Raw genomic sequence first — 18,960 nt, 5'->3', positions numbered from 1 at the left:
CTGCCGCCGGCGCGGTCGCGGAGACCCCAGCTGACGCCCCGGGCTCGCCCGGCGCTCTGCGGGCGGGAGGGCCTTCGGGCGCCACATCTGCGCTCAGGAAAGACCCCAGCGTCGGCGCTCGGCGGGGCCCGCCAGGCGGGCGCCCCACCGCGCAGCCTCCGGCCCCCGCGCCGGGAACCGCTTCCGGGGCGGAGTCTCGTCGCGGCTGACCCGGCGCGGGCGGTGACGCCGAGGCCCAGGCGGAAGTGCGGACGGAGGAGCCCGAGCCGGAGCCCGAGCCGGGAGCGGGTCTCGGGGGCTCCGGGCTGTGGAGACACCTGGTCTCGCGGCGATGGCGACCCTGTGGGGAGGCTGCGCTCGGCTGGGCTCCGGGCTCAGCCTGTCCTACGCGGTGTGCTCGGTGCTGCTGCTGGCGCAGCTGTCAGACGCCGCCAAGGTGAGTTCGCCCAGCCTGCGCTCCAGACCCGAGTCCCTCCCCTACCTCGGGCCTGATGGAATCTGGGCTGTCAGCCCGCTCTACCCCCCTCTCTTTTCCTCGCCTAGCCCTGACAGCCGACCTCTAGCTTCACAGCCCGGAAAGCCCCCCAGCAAGACCCTCCGATTGCCTGGTAGCACCCTCGCCTTCCAGCCCTGACTGTCGGACAGTCACCGCCCCACCTGCCGCCGTGACTGTACCCTTCTCTTTCCTGCCCTGATTCCCCGCCCCCAGCTCCAGCAGGCCCTGACACTGCCCACCTGTAGGGACAGCAGCTCCTCCATGTCCTTCACGTCTCCCTTCCCAGCTCCGACAGCACCCACCCCGAACTTTACAACCTTACCAACTCTCAGAGCCTTTAACTTTCCACCTTTAAGCTTGGACAGCCTGCTGCAGCCCTCCACTAACCTCACAGACCTTCCGGTCCGGTCCCCCAAATCAAGATGTTAGGAAACCCTCATCTCCCGGAAGTCTTCCCTTAGGGAAGACTGAATGGATTCCCGTCCCATTATGGGAATTTGCCCCTCCTGGCAGCCTTCCTTTCCAATAGGACCTACAGACTCTCTCTCTTCACCCTAATATCCTCATCTAATTACGACCAGGACCTCTTAGCTCCTTTCTTACCTTCTGTCTTTCCGATGATTCGTTGGGTAAGGGCAGGCGGGAACCCAAAATTCAGAGAGGTGGGGTTGTGGCTTTCTCCCATGTCCCATTTCTTGGCTCTTCTAGTTCCCTGTTGTGGTTCTTAAATTCCTGGCATCCCCTTACCTTCCACACCTGCCCTGACCCCAAACACACTATGTTTCCTCCTTGATGAGCTAGCTCATTATTGGAGAAAAGGAATTCACATCAGTGTAATGGAAAAACAGAATGACGTTTATATTTTTTAAAAATAGGAGCCTTAATCTGTAATAACTTTAAACAGGCACTGGGAACGACAGGGTATAGGCAGACAGTTCAAGGGTTTTGGTCAGGGGTTCTTTTTGAAATCTTCCCACTTCCTACCAAAAACAGGGAGCGCCAAAAGTCTCCTGAATTTCAAGTCTTTAATGGCACCCTCTGCATATCTCCCATCATCAATTTATGTGATTTGCTATTATCATATATTTATTTGTCAGTGTCCTTTACTAGGGTGTGTCCTATAGCTAGGCAGGAACCATGTATTATGCTTATGAAGCCACCTCATTTAGCCCAGGTCTGGAGCAGCACAAATGCTCCCTAAGTGGTTGCTGAAAGAGTGAATGAATTGTAAATGGCTCTGCCAGACATACCACTATGCATAGGAGCAGTGGACCAGGTCCTCTCAGGACTAAAGATTCTGTCTTCTCAGATACCCCTTTGTGGAGAAAGCCTCTTTTATCCTTCAGTTCATACATTTATTCTCCTCTCCCTCCACCTCTTGAAACTTATTTTATTTGTAGTTAACTGCTCTGTCTACTAGGGATAAGAAAGTTCCACGGGCAGCTTAGGTAGACTCAACCTACTTTCCTTATGTACTTTATAATTGTCACTGAGTCCCTCTAAAAATTTATCCCTTCCATAGGTTTTTAGAGGCCTTTTATTCATATAAATGCCTTTCTACTGAAGGGTGGAAGGATACTAGGTAGAAGAATGGTTTTTGGGTTTTTTTTTTTTTTAAGATTTATTTATTTATGCATACAAGAATAGGGGTGTAGGCCAGAGGGGGGAGGGCAGGATGAGAGGATTCACCAGAGATGGATCTACTGAAATACACTGCTGAGGGGAGCAATGGGCACCACAGGAGAAGTCTGTTGCGCCATGTGGGTCGGCTCCCTGGCCTGGGATCGAGCTCATGTTGCAGTGGTTGGCGATAGCTTGATAGTGCTGTGTCTTTAATCGCTGCTCACCAGGGAGGCCCAGAAGAATGGTTTTTATGAGTAATTTTTAGTTTGATTCTTCCCCATCCTTTTGTAATCAGCATTCTTGTTTGCAGGCATAGCTGTATACCATTTGTACTTTATACTGGCAGGTGAATGGTGATGGCATTAGCACAATTTATCATGTGATAATAAGTCACAGATCATGTATTAAGTATTATTTCAAAATAATTTTATATGATATGTAATGATTCATAATGATTCATTAACTTCACCAAAAAAGAACATGTGGCTCTTAAAATTTTGTGTCTCAGAGTTATTTAAAGTTTTAAATGAACAATTTTAGAATATGCCAGAAGATGTTTAGCAAAATATATAAGGCGCAGTTAAAAAGAATCTTGGTAATAACTTGTCAACAAACTATACTAAGTTTCCATTTTTGTTTACAGAATTTTGAAGATGTGCGATGTAAATGTATTTGTCCTCCCTATAAAGAAAATTCTGGGCATATTTATAATAAGAACATATCCCAAAAAGATTGGTAAGTATTCTGGATTATTGCATATCCTGTCAAATTTCTTTATGTGGTTGTCACTGTTAGTACAGAATGTTCATTCAGTATATTGTTTTAAGTATTTATTTATTTTTTTAAAAAGAGGCAAGCTTATTTATTCATTTGTTTATTTATTATTTATTTATACATACAAGCACTGGGTACAGTCAGAAGCATGGGAGGGTGAGAGAATTCACCAGAGCCAGAGCGGGGAGCAGAGCAGGCAGAAGGACTGAAGTACACTGCTGAGGGGAGCAGCGGGCGGCAGGAGAGGTCTGCGCGCCATGCGGGACCCTCCTCCAGTGGCCAGGGAGCAGCCGGGGATGGAATCGGTGCCGCAGAGGCTGAGGGCAGCTTTGCAACCCAGTGCTCAACCGCTGTGCCACCGGGGAGGCCCTTAAGTATTTATTTTTAAGCAAAAGTTTCATATTCCATTTCCATTTGAAAAACTGAGATTAAGGTCCCAAATGCACAAAGTAAGCCTAAAGGAATATAGCCAGACAATAAACACCATGTTGGGTGGGGATTAATAGGAATGGAGCTGAGTTTGTGAGTGGAAGATACGAAAGTCTCATTTATCTGGGTTATCATTTTTACAACTGGTTTGACATTGCCAAATATAGGAGATGACTTTTTTTTTAACTTTTGATATTTGTATCTTATTAATGTAACGTTTATTTACTGAACTGTATATCATTTGGGGGACTAAATATACCCTTTTTCAGATGTATGTACCACAACACACTCATCTCCAAAGCACCCATAGTCCTTTACCATAGACCATTGGGTCTCCTCTGTCTCTCCTCTTTGCTTTCTACTCCAGTCCTCCCTCTCTAGTAGCCTCAAAGTAGTCATATTCCTGGGTTTGTTTTGGTTAAGTTTTGTCAGTTCCTTTGTTTTGTTTCTCTATATTCCACATGATTGAAATCATCCGGTATTTGTTTTTTTCTGCTTCTGACTTATTCCACTTAGCCTAACCCCTTCCAGTTCCAGCCATGTTGTCAAAAATGGCAAGAGTTCATCATTTTTGTATAGGTGAATAGTATTCCATCGTGTTTATGTACCACATATTTTTAATCCACTCCTCTGTTATTGGGGTTTTAGGTTGTTTCCATAACTTGGCTATTATATATAGTGCTTCAATGAACACAGGAGTGCATATATCCTTTTGAATTAGTGTTTTGCATTGTTCAGGTAGGTACCAAGGAGTAGAATTTCTGGATCACATGGTAGAACTATTTTTATTATATTCTTTTAAAGATTTATTTTATTTTTATGCATACAAGAGCTGGGGTACAGGCCACTAGTTCGGGGTGGGGGAGTGAGAGGATTCACCAGAGATAGAGTGGAGAACAGAACAGGCAGATTGCCTGAAGTACACTGCTGAGGGGAGCAGCAGGTGAGTCAGGAGAGGTCTTCTGTGCCATGTGGGTAGCTACCTGGCCAGGGATTGAACTCGTGCTTACAGTGGCTGCGGTTAGCTTCATAGGTTGTGTCTTAACCCCTTGCGCCACCAGGGAGGCCCTATTTTTAGTATTTTAAGGAACAACCATATTGTGTTCTATCGGGGCTGGACCAGTCTACATTCCCATCAACAGTATATGAAGTCTTCTTTTTCTCCCTATCGTTGCCAACATTTGTTGTATCTGGTTTTTTTGATATGGGCAATTCTCACAGGTGTGAGGTGTGGTTCAATTTGAGTTTCCCCGATGATGCATGATTTTGCACATTTTTTCATGTTCCTGTTGTCCATCTATATATCTTTTTTGGAGAAATGTCTGTTTAACTCTTCTACCCATTATTTGGTTAGATTCTTTATTTTCTTTCTGTTGAGTTGCCTGAGTACTTTGTAGATCTTGAACAGTAGTCCCTTATTGGATGTATCATGTGCAAATATTATCTTCCATTTTGTAGAATGTCTTTTCATTTTAATGATAGTTTCTTTTGTTCTGTGGAAGCTTTTTAGTTTGATGTTGTCCCATTCATTTATTGTTGCTTTTGTTTTTCTTGCCATTAGAAGCAAGTCACCAGAGACATCCATGAAGCCAATGTTTTAGAGTGTTTTGTTTATGTTTTCTTCTGATCTATGATATCTGGTCTTACATCCAACTTTTATCCATTTTGAGTTAGTTTTTGTGTTTGCTGTGAGAGAATAGTCTAGTTTCATTTTTCTACATGTTGTCATTAAATTGTTCTTTCACCTCCTTTGTTAGGTTTATTCCTAGATACTCAATGTTTTTTGATGCTACTATAAATGGGATTTTTTCTTAATTTCTTCTAGTTTGTTATTTGAATGTAGCAAAGCAACAAAATTGTGTATGTTGGTTTTGTAGCTATACTGGTTTTTTATTTCTAGTAGCTTTTTAAGGAGGCTGTTTAAAAGTGTCAGAAATCTTGGCAAGGAATGGGAATGACCCGCGTACGTCTGAGTTTCCCACTTGGTGTGCCATGTAGGCTATGGGTATATCAAGTTATTGATCCCTTCAACACTTGAGGTAAATCAGGCAGGTCTGTGATGTAGTTAGCAATCTTTCCTATACCAGTGGACCCTGCAAATGGCATTTTTCCCCTACATGTGTCATGAAACGTTGAGAAGCTATTATTTTCTGCCAGTGTGGATGGGATCTTTCCGGTGAAATTGTGGTGTTTTATGGTTTGTAAACACAGTGAAAGTTTGTCAGGATAGGCCTATAAGGAAAAGTTGTTCCAAAAACTATATACTTTCACATGTACATGATTTCACAGCTAAGTAGCCAGCGAAAGTTTATAAGCAAAATTAAATTCATTCAATTATGATAGTCCAAGCTAACTTTAAAAAAGAAAAGGTAACTTTTGAACTGATTTAATTTCTGTGAGGCTGTTGTCTGTTCTTCCCATGACATGCATTTATGTTCAATCTGACATTTGATAATATGTTCTTGAAAACATTGTGAGTTTTGTGTTCCGATTGAAGTTGTTGCATATTACAAAATAATTTAGCTATATTTTTATAGTTTTATATCAGTTACTTTATATGATACAAGAAAGCACAAATAAGTTTTTAAGTTACTTCTATAAATTTTCAAAATATATTGAATACTTACAATCAGTTTATTCAGTGATAGAATATGATGTCTGTTATTTGAGTAGCAAATGAACTCATTGTAAAGTGTTTAGCATGAATCTTTTAGTACTACTAAGTAGTAGTTATTCTAGCTTCAGACAGAACCATACGTCATTCATCATGTGTCAAAATAGGGAGCTTTGAAAATAAGGCTTATTTGGGATTTTTCTTCCCTCTCCCCTTTATTTCCTCTTTGTAGCTAAGCCTTTTACTGAGGATCGACTCACCCACGTGTCACTGAAAGTTTTTAACTAGTTTTGTTTAGAAAGGTAGAGAAATTGTGATTAATCAGGATATTATGACTCTGCAAGGTCTCCAATATGTATATGGCTTTATATATATATATATATATATATATATATATATTTACCTTCTGGCCTTCTATTTTGTACAGTTGTTGTTTTTAGTTCTCTGTTGATTTATGCTGGCTGACCTAAGAAAAGGTTTGAGTTCTCTGGTTTATGTCCTGAGTATGGTTTAAAGCTTATATAGACGAACCCTGCTTTATAATACTAATCCATTCTATAGATGAGATAATATAGTGAAAATATTGTCATGCGAGCCCAGTAATACTCATTGATATTTCATAATTCATTCTAAGATGGCATAATTTGAAATTTTTGGCACATAATTAGGCTTATATAAAGCTAATTTTTATATTATAACAACAAAAATATTAGAGAATTTTGTCTCTATTGACATTAAAAAGATGTAATTAAAAATAAGTAAAGTAACTTAAATTGGAAAAGGTTATTTCAGAATCACTTAGAGTTTGCTAATGATGTGGGTGGTTAAAACCAAATTTTCATACCAATTCACTAACTTTTACACCATCGTGCTTTTTTATATTTCTTGTTTCAGTTTAATTGAAATTTTCTTTTTAATATTCGCTCTAGGATACATGGTTACAGTTTAGAATAATATTTTTACCAACAGTAACCATTTGTATGAAAGGATTCAGGAGGACTGAAAAGCAATACTAAAAAAAAAAATGGACCATGTGACAAAAGATCCTCAAAGTGATAAATATGCCATGATTGGCTCATATGCTAACAGTTATTCAGATACCCTACCCACATGGTCTAATTGGCTGCCATCATAATGAATATTAAATCATAAAGGGATTTATTTTAATTGGAAAGACTTGTAAAGTGATTCAATCCTTTTTTGAACCCATCCTAGAGGTCTAGCTGTTATGTCCTCATTTTGGCACTAGTGGGAGGTGTTGCCTAGTTCCTTAAGTTCAGTTCTAGATATGGTTTCTATTTAATGACTGGCCAACCAGAACTGACTTTTCTTCCTCTCCATCTTGCACAAATTTTTGCACATCACTGAATATCTCTTTGTTACTTAACTGCATTTTTACTTCAAAGAAACACTCAGTACTTAGCACTTAAGAGTCCCAAGTAATTCTTAGATATCATTACTAAAAGGCTTCTGAAGCTAAGGCCTCCCCAGAGGCGCAGCGGATTGAGCACTGTGCTGTGAAGTTGCCCGCAGCCTCTGCAGCATGGGTTCGATTCCCAGCCAGCCAGGGATATACTCATATGGCACGGCAGACCTCTCCTGCCTCACCCACTGCTCTCCTCAGCAGTGCTTTCGTCTGCCTGTTCTGCTCTCTGCTCTGTCTCTGGTGAATTCTCTCATCCTCCTGCGCCTCTGGCCTGTACCCCAGTTCTTGTATAAATAAATAAATTTTTTTTTAAAAGGCTTCTGAAGCTAAAATAGGAAACTAAATAGGAGATAAGTTTCATTTTTTTGAGATTCAAAAAAATACAAGGGTACTTGACTTCTGGGTCTCTGCAGCTCCTAATTTACTCTGACCTTGTGCAACTGGCCTCTCAGAGATTGTTGAGTTGGATGACCTCTGTGATTCTGAGGTAGATACTTTTAGCTTCCTCTGCCCATTTTATGCTGAGCATCCAGCTAGATTACACGCCTGATCTTCTATATGTTTGGACCAAATATCACACACTTATATGTTGTGAGTTGAATTTGAAATTCTACCAGTAGAGGGTTTTTTTTCCCATTACCTTTGTCAAAATTAAATTGTCTATTAATGATAAATGATTATACTTTTATCATTTATACCATTTTGGGTATTCTTCCTTATGTCACAGATCAGAGGGAACAGAATGTGAAAAGTAAATTTTGACAGGACAAAAATGAAGGAATCAGCATAGAGCATTGGATGCCCCCAAGAAGGATGCTTGGAGTGGGACAGGGTGTTACAGTAGAGCTCTTGGGGCAACCAGAAATGCCTAAGGAAGAAATGACAAAAGAGGAGAGAATTCCCCGACAGCTCATAGGAGAACAGGAAAGCTTTGCCTGCTCTTTCTGATGGTGATCAGAGTAGGCTCTTCATAACTAGGGAGAACAATAATCTGATTATTTTCTAGAATTGACAGATTTCTGGCAAGTAGATTTTTTTGGATAGATTTGCCTTTTTTTTGGTCAAAAATCATAAATAAGTAATCTGGAAAGTGAGGGAAAAATAAATAATATTCAGTAACAAAAGCATTCAGCCTTTTATCATTTTTAACCACCTTCTTCAAAGTATAAGTTTTATTTTAAAATAGTTTTGTTGTCCTAATGCTATTTGCCCATCCTTTTCAAAAGATATTTACTCATTAAGAAATGTAATTGTTTATTACTTGTTTTAAGTGTTCAGTTTTCAGAGTTTTAGAATTTACCAACTATTAAGTGTGATTAGCCAGTGTACCACACTGTGGCAATTAAGAATGATGTTAGCTAATTTACAAAAAAGATCATCTCACTTTTCTTAGTAACTGAACAAATCTAAATGTGGCTTGATCTGCTAATTAATTTTCAATCCTATCTGGGCTTTTTCAGGTACGTTCTTAACAGTTAACAGTAGCACCTTTGAAAATAGAGAGCTACTATATATGTGTGTTTTTTATGGTTTCTTAGACTGTTAAATCTTCCCAAAGTGCAAATGTTGAGAGGTGGAAATGATTTCACTTCCCTCGCTGATTTTTTGTTCCTTATATTCTTTTATTGGTTAAGTTCAGTGATTATTCTGGATTTTAGGAATGTTTTGTTCAGCGTATTAGGAAGTCTAGCCAAGCTTAATAGCTTTTTTCTTTTTTTTTTCTTTTTCAGTGACTGTCTTCATGTTGTAGAGCCAATGCCAGTGCGGGGGCCTGATGTGGAGGCATACTGTCTACGCTGTGAATGCAAATATGAGGAAAGAAGCTCAGTTACTATCAAGGTAAAAAAATTTCCATCTCTCCTGCTTCTGGAATAGTTCTTGATGGTATCTAGACAGGAAAGAAAATTTTAGACACCTGAGGTCTATTTTAGTTACCTAAACTACTGTTCTGGCCTCCCCCACCACCTCCTTAACCCTCCCTCCACACCCCTAAGATAACCCCAAAGGAATGGTGGACCTGTTCTCCACCTGTCTCATTGAGATGCTTTGTAGATTAATCAGGATACAGTAAGGGGTGAGCTGTGAAATGGCACAAAAAGGCCCTGTGTGTAATTAGCATATCAGAGAGAGAGCCCAGCTTCCCTGTGGGCCTTGTATGCCTAAGGATAAGGAGAGAGAAGCATGATTAGGCCCTCTTCTTCCTGCCCTCCCAGCCCTTAGAAAAAAATTATGTATTAGTAACTGCTGTATTCTAGAAACATCATTTCTGGATTCAAAGTTTTTCTTTCTTTATTTCCTATAGGAAATGGAATATAGATAACTCCAATCACCACTTGAACCTCTAATGAGTTCAGCTACTTCATTGTACATTTCTTCACCCCAATTTTTTCTATATGGTGCTTCCTATTCCTTTCTGCAAATGGCCTCAAGGGGAATCTATGGTGGTCAGTTATAACAGTTTTAAAGATATTTGTTGTGATTGAGCCTGTGAGAGCTCTGCAGCAGCAGGGTGCTGTTCTGTAGAGAAATGCTCTTTGTACTATTTTATTTTTAACGTTTTTGATGTATAATTTAGATATCCTAAAAGTCACATTTTTTTAGTGTACAATTTTATAAATTTTAGAAAATTTAAACCAATTTTTAAAATTCCCATCAACCCATCATGCCCATTTACTGTTAATCCTATTCCTACCCTCAGCCCCAGACAAAGCCCCAGCTTTGTGTGTCTGTAGATCTGGACATTTCATATAAATGGAATCTTATAATATATGGGCTCTTATTATTTGTTCTTTCACTTGATGTAGTATTTCTGAGGTCCATCCATGTTCTAACAGGTATCAAAATTCAATTCCTTTTTATTGATAGCATTCTATTATAGGAATAGACCTTGTTTTGTTTATCTTTTCATCAGATGATGGATATTTGATTACTTCCAGATTTTTATTATTATGAATAAATACAATCATGAATATCTGCATACAAGTCCTTGTGTGGATATGTGTTTTTCTTCCTCTCAGAAAAACTCCTTAGAGAGGCAAGTTTATGTCTAACTTTTTGAGACACTTGCCGAATTATTTTCCAAAGCGGTGGCACCATTTTACATTACCACCAGCAATGTATGAGGGCTCAGTTTTTCCATAACCTTCCCAGCATTTGGGAGGTATCACATTGTGCCTTTTGATGGCACACAAATTAAGATCTTTTAAAAAAATCATGGGCCTAAAAAGTATTTTTGTATATCTAAATTGATCAAAGAAACTATTCTGTTGAAATTCATCTGAATTACATTGTACCTTTGAGTTCTGTATGTTGTGTTGATAGCAGTGCTGCTGAATCTAGGACACCATATTCAGGTGAAAAAAAAAAGAAGAGAGAACTGCTGTGCCAGCAGTGGTGACAAGTGATTAGCAGTAGGTGAAGGTAGAGTTTGAAAAAAAATCCTAGAGACATAATACTTTCTTACCTCCTTTATTTTTTTAAACTAATACTTCAATATGGCATTGAGTTTGTTTCTTATGTTGGAATCTGGTTTGCATCAGAACCCCATATGCTTAGCAGACAGATCAATCTTCAACTGTAGTTTTATTGTTACACAAAATTCTTGGCTTGAACAGAGATGTAACTTACATTCCATTTCCTCTAGGTTACCATTATAATTTATCTCTCCATTTTGGGCCTTCTACTTCTGTACATGGTGTATCTTACTCTGGTTGAGCCCATTCTGAAGAGACGCCTCTTTGGACACTCACAATTGATACAGAGTGACGATGATGTTGGGGTAAGTTCTCAGCCTGCCTAGCTGCTCATGACCAGTCTCTCTCGTCATCTAAGGTAAAGTGCAAGTGAAAAATGCTCACATATTTGCTGGACCTGCTCAATTAGGGAAACTAAAGGCAGTTGTAATTTTAGTAGGTGTCTCTGTATGAGGAAATTGCCCTGTACAGTGGTAAATACGGTAATTTAAACCTATGCTCCTTGGTGAGCATCCTATACAAGATTTTGCCCTCAGTACCAGGGTACAATTTTTATTTCCTTGCCCTGTTTAATTTGAAAAAAGCATCCAAGACAGTTTTATCTCCATGCTCCTGTCTGAACACATTTCCGATCAGCATCACCAAATTATTTTAGAAGGCAAAGGGGCATTAGTGAAGGCAAATGTGAAGACTATAATGTTTTGTTTTCCAATAAAGAACGACTTGATTACCTGCTGGTGTTTTCTATTTCCTGTTTTTCCCCCTTCTAAAAAACAAAACAAACAGAATAACTGTTCTTTAGAGAAAAATAAAAGCATCAATTCAGATTCTCTTTTCTACCTTTAAAATACATTTTATTTATACATATAGTGGTACTACTAATGTATAATTTTTTCTGTGTTCTCCTTTTCTGTGTTAACATTGTTTCATTTAAAAATGTGTAGACATCAATATAGTTCTCAAGTGTATTATTTAGTATAGTATAGACAGTTATATTGTTTGTTTTGTCATGGTCATGTTTGGGCATGTGTGTGTGTGTGTGTATATATATATATATATCTTAGATATGTATACATACATACATACATACATACCTATATATTAGAAGTTAATTTTTATTTTGGATTACTTTATTGGACTATGTTCCTTAAAATGGATTAAATTCAGTAGAGTTTCAAGAACCAATTCCAAAAGCTAAAACCATAATGAGCCTTTGCCAACCCGTCGTAAGTCCTTTTACTCTGGGATGGCTTATGGACCTGTTGGTAAAAGATGGTAAAGGGAATCCTGACTGCATGGTTTGAGTTAAAATTACAAACAGCCTGCTTTTTGATCAATACACTATTGTCTCATAAGTATCAGTTATGACACTTGACTTATTTGGACAAGATTTCATTTTTCTTTTGTCAAGAACTTTCACAGAAATACTTCTTCTTGCCCTTTCCCCTTGCTTCTTTTATCAATTCAACCCACACATAATGAGTAACTTCTATATTATATACTGTGCTGGATACTACAACTGAATAGAACAGAAACAGACATTTAAAGCAAATGACTAATACTAGTCCTCTTTTATTTTTAATGATGTAAGAAATGCCTGTTTCTTTTTGAAGAATTCCAGGAGACTGATAGACTGGAAGGTCAAGAGTAGAGATTAGATGTGATAAAAAATCAGGCATAATGGGGCTAATGGCATGAGAACTGGGACTACTGTCCCAGTAATGTACCAGAAGCATTAGAGTCTCAAATACCATTCCCATGTTAATTTTGTTTCACATAGGACTCAGACTTTTTATTGTGGGAAGCTGTCCTGTTTATTTTAAGATAAATAGCAGCATCCCTGACCTCTACCCACTAGATGCCAGTAGCATCATCCATTCTGATACGACAATCAATCAAAATTGTCCATAGATGTTGTAATATGTCCCTGGAGGGAGCAAAATCACCCCCAGCTAAGAACTACTAACGTGAAAATACTGTGTACCCAAGACCATATAAACGTTTCATCTCTTTTGGATAAAAGAAAGTCTGACATAAACCACATCCTTTACATTAAATTAGTGGTTTCTGATTTTAAGAATAGACAATATTAATGTAATGCACACACATTACATTAGAGAAACGGATGCACAAATGTATAAATGGAAACATGTAGGAAAAGCATGTGATTGATGGGGTCATGTGCTTAGTAACCATTTTGCTCACCAGGGATTGATTCTCTATGTGTTGACCATTTGAAGACTGTCTCTAAGGAGCCTAGCTCATAAACTGAGTCTGGGCAGAGAGAGAGAGCTAAGAATTTATGGTAACAACTATATACAAAAAGAGGCTAAATTTAAATACCTACAATTGTTGCTTATCCAAGTTGTGTTTAAAAACAATTCTCAACAGGGCCTCTCTGATGGCATAAGGGGTTAAAGCACCACACTGTGAAGCTATCCGCAGCCTCTATAGCACGAGTTGTATCCCTGGCCAGCCTGAGAGCTGCCCATATGGCGCAGCAGACCTCTCCTGTCTTGTCCGCTGCTCCCCTCAGCAGTGTATTTCAGTTACCCTGCCTGTTCTGTTAAAAAAAAAAAAAATTCTGAACAAAATCCTGTTGTCATTTTTACCAGTTTTGTTCAGAATAGAGAGCATTTTAAATCAAGTGGGAGCTAGTACAAATAGTTAAGAAGCTCACTGCAAGTAGCCACAATATTTACTGTATCATATATCAATGACACATCATTGCTATTTTCAAAGCATCACATTAAAACATATTTTGTATTTATTGTAATTTTATCAGGTGTAAAAAGGACAAACATATAAAAAGGGTAAATCTCTGTTTGCATTCTCCCAGCATCCATAACCACGAGTAGCTAGTTCAATCTTGTTTTGATAGGTGGAGAACCAAAAGGATTAACTGGTTTGTTTAGTCCTTTAAATGTATTTCTTATGAAGATTTTCCTCCCCCTCCCTTGAAGAGTAAGTAGCTAACAGGACCATGAAATTGAGAGGTGCTTTGCTGATAAAGAACATTCTTTTTCCCAGTGTTGTTTATGTAAAAACATAATAACAAAAAAGTAATAATATTTTATATACAAGTTCATTGAAGCACCATATTCCTGTAGTGTCATTTTAATCTACCAGAACAAAAGTCAGTATGTTGAGATGATACAACACCAAGACAAGGTTAGGTGAACTAAGATTTAGGGTTAGTGCTGATTTGTTAAGTGACCTTGGGTCTACTTATTTCGTCAGTGGAAATAAGTCATCCAACAACTTTGCCACCTTCTTCCTTCCTGCCTTCTTTCTTACGTCTTTGAAACACTTTTAACTTTATGGAATTGTGTTTATTACTTTCATTTACAAGGTTGAAAATAAAAGCAATAACTGAGGTTTCTGCAGTCTTTACATAAATTAAGTGAAAGTTGAAGGAATTTTGGTAAAGGGAGCAGGGGAAGATTCTTTATAGAAAACTCTTTGGTGTCATTGAAATGCAGACATTGTGTAAAAGTCTTGCTGTAAAAAAAGCATACAGTCATAGTAGTATAAAGAGTTTTATGGTTGTATGTAGCTTTACAAAGACATGCCAATTTCTGAACTGTGTATATAACATTGCTTTTAAAAACATGTACAGCAAAACATTGTTTCTCTCCAAGAGGCAAAGTATAGTTTAAGAGTTATGACTTGTGGGCCTCCCCGGTGGCGCAGCGGTTGAGCGCTGGGTTGCAAAGCTGCCCGCAGCCTCTGCAGCGATGGTTTGATCCCTGGCCACTGGGTGAGGGTCCCACATGGCGCGCAGACCTCTCCTGCTGCCCGCTGCTCCCCTCAGCAGTGTATTTCGTCAGTCTGCCTGCTCTGCTCTCCACTCTGACTCTGGTGAATTCTCTCACCCTCCCGCGCTTCTGACTGTACCCAGTGCTTGTATAAAAAAAGAAAGAAAGAAAGAAAAAGAAACTATAAAACACTGTTAAAAGAAATAGAAGACACAAAAAATGAAAAGACATCCCCTGCTCATGGATTGGAAGAATTAACATTATTAAAATGTCCATCCTACCAAAAAGCAATATACAGAATCAATGCTATTCCAATAAAAAAAAAATCTCAAAAAAAAAAAAAAGTTATGACTTGTAAGTTGGATCCTATATTGGAACATTAGAAGCTTTGCTAACCCAGGATTCTGGAAAAAGACATTAAGGAAAAGGCAAACAAAAGCAATAAATTAATATTGAAAGCTTTTTTTGTTATTTAAACAGCTGTGTTTACATCACATTCATAGATAGATTAGCATGGTGGTTTCCTGTGTAATGACTACAAACATCCAGAGGCATTGGTTTACTTTGACCAGGATAGGTTGGTTTTCTACACAGATAGCTGGGTAACCCTTTCAATAGCCTCTATCCTTTCCTAAGGCAGCATTTAATATGGAAGCTACTGGATGCTCACCAATGAAAGGTTCATGTCTCTACTAAATAGAAAGCTTCCATTTTAATAGTAATAATTCCTTGGTAATAGAGAGTACTTATAACCCTTGAATTTTGTCTCTCCATCACAGGTTGGGGAAGGGGGAAATTAGAAAGCTTTAGGAAACAAGTGTATTTGGTGTAAATGTTGAGGGTGCAGGGAAAGATTAAAACCAACCAAGATAAGATCCTGTCCACTCATCTCCCAGGGTGAATATGGCCCCAAGCTGGCACATAAATAATTTTAATACAGTTGGAGTTAGTTTCCATACCTGTAACATGTAGATATTAGCATGAAAATAGATTTGCTTACCCTTACTGGTCTTGGAAGGCTTCTCTTTGACTTGAATGACCACTGTTTATCTTGGTTCTGCTCCTTAAGGGAAATGTCTTTGGAAATGGTGACTCATGAGAACATTTCACAGATTCCTCCTCATTACTGTCCTCCTGGGCCACCTGTTTCTGCAGTTGAGTTCATCCCACTGCTGGCAGTTGAGGAGTACTTGGCAACTGCTCCTGTTCCTATATCTCTGGCTAGATAACTGGCGTGTGTGTGTGTGTGTGTGTGTGTGCATGCGCGCACGCACGCGCACACACACACACACACACACACACATGTTCATGTACTTACACTGATCATGCCATCCCTGATGTTCTCCATTCTTGGACTTTTCAGGATCACCAACCTTTTGCAAATGCTCACGATGTGCTGGCTCGCTCCCGCAGTCGAGCCAATGTGCTGAACAAGGTAGAGTATGCCCAGCAGCGCTGGAAGCTTCAAGTTCAAGAGCAGCGAAAATCTGTCTTTGACCGTCATGTTGTCCTCAGCTAATAAGGAATTGAACTCAAGGTGACTAAAAAGAAACCAGTCAGACAACTGGAAAAGTTGAGTTTTCCTGGGTTTTACTTTAATACCCTGTTTGATTTCATCAACTCTTGCTGGAAAATTCAAAACTGGAAAAAATGTGCTTGGTATTTTATTTTCTTGTTAACATATTAATAGATACATTTTTAAAAGCACACCTCAAAGTCAGCCAATAAACCTTTTCCTATCTGTGACTTTTACTAATAAAAATAAGTCTGCCTGTAAATTATCTTGAAGTCTTTTATCTAGATCAAACACTCTCTTTTTCACCACACAGTTGTAACTTGATTTTCAAGATAATTTCCAGGTGTATATGTTGTTGTGTGGTTTTGTTTTGTTTTGTATTCAGTTTGTGTTTTGGCAGGGAAGGGGAGGGATGCGTGGGAAGTGCTTAACATAACTTTTCTCAAGTCACTTTAGTAAACAAATTTTTGTAAATAGCCTTTACCTTCTATTTCTAAGTTTCATTTCTACTTTGCAGCATAGCCAGCCTCATCAGAGCCCTGACTTACCCATTTGAATTTTGCACTGACAATATATGTAGGTATATGGCTGGCCTATGGCTGCACTTCATGGTAAACTGGATCTGAAATGTGTGGCAGCTCTTCACAATATGCAGGTTTTCTTCATGTAACTGTGATGTCTGATGCAATGCATCCTAGAACAAACTGGCCATTTGCTGGTTTACTCTAGTGACTAATGACTAAACATAATCTTGGTGTGTGTGTGGTCTTTTTCATCTTCTTCTGGCATCTCTAAGGATGAATCCTTAGGACTTGGGTATTTGCAATACTGGTATTTTCAGCATTTCTTGTCAGGTTGAGAGGCAGCTGTTTGAGCTCTAGTGTGTACAGCTTTGAACTAGGACTGGAGTTCTAGGTGCCTCCCTCTGAAAGGTGTGACAGTTATTGGATAACTGGCTTTTTTCTTCCTATGTTCTCTTTGAAATGTAACAATAAAGATAATTTTTGAAACATCTCCCAGTATATCTATGTCTCCTAACTTTACTCCCTCTTTTGCTGTAGGATGAAGTTAAAGATGCAGAGATATTTTGTACTCTAATGTGAGATTAGGTTTACACCAGACTAGTCATAAAACATTAGTAGTACATGATCTCTTTGTGTGTGTGTATAGATAAAGAGAGTGGATGTGTACTCTGATAGGTATCTTAAAGTATAAAAATAGCATTTTGATAAATTGAGAGATTACAGTGCATGCAGGAGTGCTTGTTCTTGGCAAAAATATTAGAATTAAATTACATCAAATTCATAAGGATGAAGTTTTAGGAACTGTTAATGAAGAAATTCTTTAGTTAGTGAAAAAATTGGTTCTTTTTTTAAATCCACAAATCTAACCAAAAATTATTGGTTTTATTATTAGTATTAAAAAATGTGAGCTTAACTACAACCAAGTGAAATTAGCGCAGGTATGCAAGGCTGATTGAAAATGCAAAAATCCATTAATGAAATTTATTACATCAGCAGACTAAAAAAGAAAAATGACATGATCCTATCAATTAGATATAATTGACAAAATCCAACACCATCATTCATGATAAAGTATCTCAGTAAACTAGGAACAAAGAACTTCCTTGACTTGATAAAGAATATCTACAAAAACCTACAGCAAACATACTTAATAGTATGAAACTGGAAACTTTCTTACTAACATAAGGAACAAGGCAAGGATGTCCTTTCAACATGGCTTTTCAACTTTATACTGCAGTTGCCAGCTAATGCAATGAGACAAAAAAAGAAAATAAATGGTTTATAATTGCCCAAAATGGATCACATTAAAAAGGAAAAGTCATAGTTTATGGGTGATGTGATTGTAGAAAATCTGAAAGAACTGGAGGGGGAAATCCTGGAGTCAGTGATTATATCAAGGTTGTAGGTTTAAAAAGTTAACATACAAAAGTCAATTGCTTTCCTATTTGCCAGTAATGAATAAATGAAATTAAAAACATAAGCAATCCTCCAAATTAAATAAGTGAAAATATGACAATGTGTACAAAATATATATGAGGAAAACTATAAAATGGGAGAAATCAAAGAACTAAATAAATGAAGACACATTCCCTGTCCATGATGAAGATCCACTATTATCAAAATGTTAGTTTTCCCCTACCTGATCAATAGATTAAACACAGTCCCACCCAATCAAAAATTCCAAGTCATGTTATGGATATTAACAAACTGGCTCAAAAGGCAGAAGGCCCAGAAAAGCTGACACAATATTAATGGAGAAAAACGACTGATACTATCTCATTTCAAAATTTATTATAAAGCTATAATAATTAAGTATGTCAATGTAGTATTGGCAAAAGATTGGAAAAACAGATCAATAGATCAGAAAAGATAACCCAGAAATAGATGCAAACAAAGATGGTAAACTGTAGAAAAGATGGTCTTTTGATCAGGTGATGCTGGAACAACTGGATATCCACAGGGGGTGAAAATGAAGTTAGACATAAGCCTTACATTGTGCACAAAAATTAACATCAAAATGGATCATAGACCTTAAATCTGAAACACAAAACTATCAAACTCCTAGAAGATACAGAAGAAAATCTAGATGACCTTTGGTTTGGCAATGACTTTTTAGATAAAATACCAAAAGCATAAACCATGAAATAAATAATGAAGTTGGACTTGATTAAAATTAAAAACCTCTGCTCTCTGAGACACTGTCAACAAAATAAGCCAAGCCACAGAGTAGGAGAAAATATTTGCAAAAACATCTGATAAAGTACTGTTATCACAAATTATATAAAGTACTCTTTAAAAACTCAACAAATAAGACAACTTGATTGAAA

The 18,960-nt window shown here is 38.2% G+C and overlaps 1 protein-coding gene across 1 annotated transcript; it reads left to right on the top strand.

The window, feature by feature from the left end:
- Positions 1–252: 252 nt before the first annotated feature.
- TMEM9B (TMEM9 domain family member B) lies at positions 253–17,123 on the top strand. The gene is made up of 5 exons (XM_037522635.1): positions 253–436; positions 2,763–2,854; positions 9,093–9,201; positions 11,006–11,140; positions 15,957–17,123. The coding sequence occupies exons 1-5, from the start codon at positions 332–334 to the stop codon at positions 16,110–16,112; spliced, it is 597 nt and encodes a 198-aa protein (XP_037378532.1). The 5' UTR covers positions 253–331; the 3' UTR covers positions 16,113–17,123.
- The last annotated feature ends 1,837 nt before the right edge of the window (positions 17,124–18,960 follow it).

This window comes from Talpa occidentalis, unplaced genomic scaffold (genome assembly GCF_014898055.3).
Source record: "Talpa occidentalis isolate TD23 unplaced genomic scaffold, MPIMG_talOcc4v2.1 talOcc4.3, whole genome shotgun sequence".
Classification (NCBI taxonomy): Eukaryota; Metazoa; Chordata; class Mammalia; order Eulipotyphla; family Talpidae; genus Talpa; species Talpa occidentalis.
This window is presented reverse-complemented; position numbering and strand designations above follow the sequence as displayed.

Coding starts and splice junctions, on each gene's coding strand:
- TMEM9B (XM_037522635.1), top strand. CDS start 332: ATGGCGACCCTGTGGGGAGGCTGCGCTCGGCTGGGCTCCGGGCTCAGC. Junction 437..2,762: donor AGCTGTCAGACGCCGCCAAG/GTGAGTTCGCCC, acceptor TTTTGTTTACAG/AATTTTGAAGATGTGCGATG. Junction 11,141..15,956: donor AGAGTGACGATGATGTTGGG/GTAAGTTCTCAG, acceptor TGGACTTTTCAG/GATCACCAACCTTTTGCAAA.